Source organism: Carassius auratus, chromosome 23, assembly GCF_003368295.1.
Source record: "Carassius auratus strain Wakin chromosome 23, ASM336829v1, whole genome shotgun sequence".
Taxonomy (NCBI): domain Eukaryota; kingdom Metazoa; phylum Chordata; class Actinopteri; order Cypriniformes; family Cyprinidae; genus Carassius; species Carassius auratus.
This window is the reverse complement of record NC_039265.1, coordinates 18,976,453-18,983,371: the sequence shown is the minus strand read 5'-3', so window position 1 is coordinate 18,983,371 and position 6,919 is coordinate 18,976,453. Positions and strand designations below refer to the sequence as shown.

Sequence of the window (6,919 nt, the reverse complement as noted above, 5' to 3'; positions counted from 1 at the left end):
CTAGAACATTATTCATCACACAGACTCCAATCATCTGTGCATATCTTCTGTCAAATGAGTGGGAATGTGTTTTTTATAGCTACATGAGAACTTTTCTTAATCTCTTCACTGTAAACATCCAAATTATTTTTTGATTCAGACACATTCAATACAACATTCAATGCTGTAGTAATTTATTAATGTAGAAAGCAAAGATAAAGAATAAGATGAGGGTGTTAAGGGTGTAAATACAAAAGCCCCTGTAGGAAGGATAAAGGTGCATAAGTAAAATGATAACAATTAAAAAAAAGTGCAATAATAGTATTGCTCAGAAAACAGTAGTGTCAGAGGATCGGTGGACTGGCATTTACGTCATTTCATCCACTTAATCTGGAAATGAAATCAGAATAAAATAAAATAAAATCATTAATATTACATATTACACACACACACACACACACACACACACACACACACACACATATATATATATATGTATATATATATATATATATATATATATATATGTATATATACACATTCATATTTCTACACAACACCTTCTCTCTCCTTTTATCTCTCACCTGCATAAACCTCAACTTCACACAGAGTGAGGTATTCATTGCGTCCAGGCACAATAAGGTTGACGTATCGCCCGCTAACAGGCTTAAACTCAAATGTTTTTGTGTCTCCGAGTGGGATGGGCCCAACAGTCACAACCCTGTGAAGAGACACAGGAACAGAGAAAAAGAGAGGGGCGTATCAGATATACTTCTATAAAAGGCAATGTTGTATTAAAATTATTTCTTCAAAGTAATTTTTATCTTACTAATTTTCTCAATTTGTTTGTATAAGTGTTAAGAGACAGAGACAGCACTTACAGGAAATTATTGTTGCCGTTATTCTCCAGGCTGTTGCCGATACGGATCTGAACACCCTCAATCCTCTTTTCACAGCAGTCTCCACGATTAGTGATGCTAACCCTGGTTACCCTGTAGACGTCCAGCAGGTCAACTCTCCACCAGGGGTCCTTGTCCCCGTTAGTCACGCTGCATGACCCGAGCGCGTGAATTGACTGTCTGTTACCATCGATAGCATTTTGAGCAACTCCTAATCCACTGTTTGTAGTGGACTGAACAGCTTTGCCTCCAAGAGCAAGATTCCCTGTTTAACAATACATATATATATATATATATATCATTATAATATATATATATATATATATATATATATATATATCATTATAACATATGATATATAAGTTTTATATCATTTTGAAGGTATTTAGGTATTTTAATGTATAATGTGAATAAGAGAACTCATTTTTGAAAATGTGCTCATTTTGACTAATTTGGCCAGCACAGGTCTCATATATGTGTTACTGACAACATTCAAAGAAATGAAGAGCACTCACTTGGACCACAAGTGTACAATGGTTTGTCCTTTTCTGTTAATATAATACACACATTAGTCAGTACATAAACACATTCTATCACAGAGTTGTGTTCTCTCTTTATCCCTCACCTGCAAACACCTCGACTTCACACAGAGTAAGGATTTCATCGTTCCCAGGTAAAAATATGTTGACATATCGTCCGTTAACCGGCTCAAACACAAACGTTACTGTTCCATTAGGAACAGTAAGAACAGTTGCAGCCCTAGAAATACATAAAGAACAGTGTAAAAGTGAAAACCACATGCCCTAAACACATGCCTAAAAATATCTTCAACTGTACTGAAATAAAAAGACTATTCATAAATGATTGTTCATGTTTTATATCACACTGCTATAATAAACAGTGGTCTAAACTAATGAATGTCTAATCACAAAAAAGTTAAAGTACAATTGACACTCAATGACAGCGGCTCACTGAGTGGTTGGTTTATGGAGGAGGTACAATTTTGCCTCCCGTTTTGTTAGACAAAACATTATAAATATTGCAAGAGGATTAAACATTTGAAACATTTCTTACAGCTCATTGTTGTTTCCGTTGTTCTCCAGACTGTTGCCAATGCGAATCTGAGCTCCTCGGAGTCGTTCTTTGCAACAGTCTCCACGATTAGTGATAGAAACATTGCTTATACTGTAGACGTTTCCAAGGTCAGCTCTCCACCATGGGTTAAACTCCGCTTTAGTGAGGGTGCATGAGCCCTTCGCGTAATTTGCATCTCTGTTTCCGTCTACTGCATGTTCAGCAGCTCCCTGTGAGTTTCCTAAGGAGGACTGCACCACCCTGGCATTAAAAGCAAGATTCCCTACACAGTCGATAAAAAAAAAAAAAAAGTCAATCAATCACAAGGTTTCAATGACCATTCAATTTTAATAATTTATTCTGATTGATATGTAATATGAAGACACACAATGATTACAGATTTTTAAATCTGTTTTACTAATATTTTTTTCTAAACATACCTTTCAAATTAGCAACACACAGCCCAGTAAAAAGTGTTAGTAACAAAATCACACGTATGGCCATCCTGATTAAGAAAACACATTACATCACCTCAGCATATGAAAGAATAATTTATCATTCTCATTAACACAAAGAAATGCCATATAGCCCAGTGGATAGTTTGATCAATTGCCACCTAATAAAACTGTCAGTTTTGTGATAGGAAACATGATTAAAGAATAGCAGCACAGCTACTTTAAGTCTTTTTTTCAACAAAGAGCTTTGTTACAACTGTGATCAGTTGACAGTTTTATGAAACAAATGTAGCTAATTTATAATATATATTTTTTTTAAATACTGTCATAATTTTATTTTATTTTTCATTCCAATTATAATTTGACCTGCTGTAGAGAGTGCATAAACATTTCACTCACCTGGAATCCGTCAATGTATCAGCCTCACAGAAGACCTTCAAAATTCAGCAGTTATCTGCTTTTAAAGAAAATAATACATTTTATATTATACATTTTAGTTTCTAAACAATTGTTAGATTTATAATTTATCCAATATATTATTCACATGATGAATATTATGCCCTCACAAAAAATTACAAACCAAAAAATGTGCTATTGTAGGTATTACAATGAATACACACCAGCAGTCTATGAAGAGAGACTAGTTCAATAAGTGTGTGCTCAGACATTATGTTTATTTATTGCTGAATAAGTCCCTCCCAACCAAATGCGGTATCTGATATATGAATATTCAACATTAAATGGACCTATTACAAAAGTGTCCCTCACTTCTGTAAGCCTTTATTCTGATAAGAGACAATTACATACAGTACATAATTTGGAACATTGCCCCATAAACGTAATCCTCATGTTAAGTCAGGATGTTATTAGCGCTGCTTTTGACACCATCAACAACAACATTCTTTTGAATAACCTCAAATATTATGTTGGTATATTTTTTGGATTATATTGGCATGGTTGAAGTCATACTTATCTGACAGTTATTAGTTTGTAGCAGTAAATGAAAGAGGTATTATATCAGTCACAATCCAGTATGGAGTTCCACATGGCTCAGTACTAGGACCGTTGCACCCTGCACATTATACTGTTGGGAAATACAGTTTCACTGTTGATGATACTCAGCTTTATACTTCTTCACAGCCTGATGAAACATACCAATTCACAAAGCTAACAGAGTGCATTAGATATACAAAATTGGATTACTAGTAATTTTCTATTACTAAATTCTGAATAAAAAAGAAACAAAAAAGGAGTTGTTAATTACTGACCAAAAACCTCTGCATGTAGTAACCTAGAATACTGTCTAATGCTTGATGTCTGCTCTGTTAATTCTCAGTCATCAGTTAGGAACCTAGGTGTGCTATTTGATAGCAATTCTTCATTTGAAAACCATGTTTCTAACATTTGTAATACTGCATTTTTCTCTTTTGCATATATCTAACATATGTTCTAAATGTCAAATGCAGAAGCATCAATTAATGCGTTCATCACCTCAAGGTCAGATTATTGAAAAAAAAGTGAAAGTGACATGACATTCAGCCAAGTATGGTGACCCATACTCAGAATTTGTGCTCTGCATCCACAAACACATGGCAGTGGCAGCCTTTTATGCTGCGGCACCTGGGGAGCAGCTGGGGGTTCGATACCTTGCTCAAGGGCACAAAAGTCGTAGTATTGCCAGTCCGAGATTTGAACCCACAACCCTAGGGTTAGGAGTCAAACTCTCTAACCACTAGGTCACAACTTCCCCATGTAATGACTGATTGGGTGGTTGCTCTGTGCATTTAATAAACAAACTACAGCTAGTCCAAAATGCAGCAGCAGAGTTTTTACTAGAACCAGGAAGTATGACAAAATTAGCCCGGTTCTGTCAACTCTGCCCTAGCTCCATATTGAACAACAAATACATTTTTAAATATTGCTTATTACTTATAATTAAAGCCCCAAAAGGTTTAGCCCTGTAGTACTAGCTCCTTTTACTATTTAGCATTCAGACAGTCTTCCTAGAGCTGTTTTGGAGGCAGACACTGTCATTTTAAATCTAAATTAAAGACCCATCACTTTGACCTGGTTTACACACAAAACAATTTCATATTTGGGTTTGGGTTCTTTGCCATTGTCACCTCTTGGCTTGCTCAGTTGGGGACACTTGATATTTGTCAATATTATCAACTTGATTGCACAGACACTATTGGATGAAAATTGAACTCAACTGAGCTGGATGATGACATTAAGGTTTTTCTCTAGAGCTGTGTGTAGAGATGCATGAACTGATATGTGCTTAGGTCATATTGATTCACTGCCAGTGGTGTGGTCTTCAAATATCAGTATCAGAATCAGAAAAGATTATTGTAGATACATTTACACGTTTTGCAGATGCTTTTATCCAAAGTGCATTGTGCACAAGTTATACATTTTATCAGTTGATGTATTTGCTGTAAACAGAAACCATAACCGTAGGATATCTAATGCCATACTTTGTTGTTTGTAATCAGACACTTTAAGTGTGATCATCTTCTGATCAATTATGTATTCAGTGTAAACAGAGTTCTTTAATTTCTCTGGTTGTGTACATTTACTGGTTTAGTGTTGTTTTCATTATGCAATGTATTTTGCAGGAATATGACGTTTTTGGCCTGGACATTATTTTCTCCCAGAACATTATCTATTATTTTGTTAATCCTTAAACACAGCACAATGAATGCATAGTTCAAAATACAGTAAATTCAATTCAGTTCAATTCAAGCTTATTTGTATAGTGATTTTTACGGTACAAATCATTACAAAACAACTTTACAGAAAATTACGTTTCTACAATATTTAGTAGTAGCTTATAAGTGGTGATTGTCAGTTTATGTGCATATGAAAGGATTTTTCAGAAAAACTAATACAAGACATAGTCAGCCAGACGATGAACATTGTTAACAGCAATTATTATATGATATTATATGATCACACTTGTAGCAATATTTGTTAGTTCAGTTCGTTGATTCAGGTTTAAAGCACCTTTTAAAAATATCTAGGGATGCACCGATATTATTTTTTAAGAACCAGTCAAATACCAAGATTCTGAGTATCATCCAATACCAATCTGATACCAGTGCTGATACCAGTGCTTTCTTCTTCTTCTTCTTCAGTAGAATACCACGGTTTTCAGTGTATCCAACAGCTTTTTTAATGGGGCAACAAGACATGATACAGTAGATGATAGATAGGCTATCAATAATCTTTCAATGTCCATATAAAATGATCCAAAACAGCACATCCAGAGGAGCACATAATGTTACATATTACATTCAGAGAACACAAATAGAATATATTTTGATACCTATTGTATTATATTCATGCAACAATTAAAAAAGTACAGTTACTGTGTGATTGCTAATTCTCAGACCTTTCTTCTCAAGTGTTGCTGTGTAAGGGCCCAGGGCCGGTTCTAGACATTTGGAGGCCCTAAGAAAAATTTATGTTGGAGCATCATTTTTCAGCATCATTACTCTTGTCTTCAGTGTCACATGATCCTTCAGAAATTATTCTAATATGATGATTTATTATCAATGTAATAGTTATGCTGCTTAATGTTTATTTTATAACCTGTGATACTGGATTTTTAAAATAGAAAGTATTTATCACAATATGTACTATCAGTATTATCAGTTAACACATTATTATGAAAAGTACTAATTATAAAAGTATTAATTTTTAAGTAATAAAATAAAAAATACTGACCCACTGTATTACACAGTTTTTAATAATATAGTTACAAAAGATTTCACTCCCATCACAGTAATCAAGATATCTCTTCACTCTTAGGTTCTGTATTATCTTCTTATCTACTTTTGTATGATTGAGGCCATTGTACCAGTTGCAATGAGACATTTCAAATGATACTAGACATGAGTGTTAGTTCATTTGTTAGTGCACTTTACTTGTGTGCAAAATTTAAGTGTATACTAAGTATCTAACACACATACTTAGTATACACTTAAATTTTGCACACAATATATATGTACATACATAACTTCATTTTGTAATATACTTGCCTACAATTGTCATTTGTATATTGTTATTCACTATCTTCTTATTTGTATTTTTTATTCTTTTATTATGTGTTTTATGTTCTGTCGCTGTCATTCTGTTGTACTGCGGAGCTTCTGTCACGAAAACAAATTCCTCGTATGTGTAAACATACCTGGCAATAAAGCTCATTCTGATTCTGATTCTGATTCTGATTTGCATTGACATTTTCATGTCATAATTTTGAGCAGATTGAGTAGAAGGAAGCATGGGTGAAGGGATTTAGAATGAAACAAATGGCCAGAAGAGAAGGAGGTCTCCTGCTCCTCCACTCTGTGGGGTGTCTCGAAGATGCCCGTGTGTGTTTGTATTGTCTGTTTCTCAGGAAATCAAAGTATCTCAGGTTCTTTCATCCCTATAATTGCTTCATGTATGCTTGCTTTTCTATTAATATTAACAGTGGTTTGTGAATGTATATTCTTTAATAACAAATAA

General features: G+C 34.2%; 1 protein-coding gene across 1 annotated transcript; it reads right to left on the bottom strand.

Moving 5' to 3' along the window:
* Positions 1 to 214: 214 nt before the first annotated feature.
* On the bottom strand, positions 215 to 2,865 carry LOC113041682 (fucolectin-4-like). The gene is made up of 8 exons (XM_026200343.1): positions 2,807 to 2,865; positions 2,393 to 2,457; positions 1,953 to 2,235; positions 1,504 to 1,637; positions 1,394 to 1,426; positions 861 to 1,143; positions 564 to 700; positions 215 to 369 (listed from the first exon to the last, which is right to left on the bottom strand). Exons 2-8 carry the CDS (start codon positions 2,454 to 2,456, stop codon positions 365 to 367), a joined length of 939 nt encoding a protein of 312 aa, XP_026056128.1. The 5' UTR covers position 2,457; positions 2,807 to 2,865; the 3' UTR covers positions 215 to 364.
* Positions 2,866 to 6,919: the final 4,054 nt, after the last annotated feature.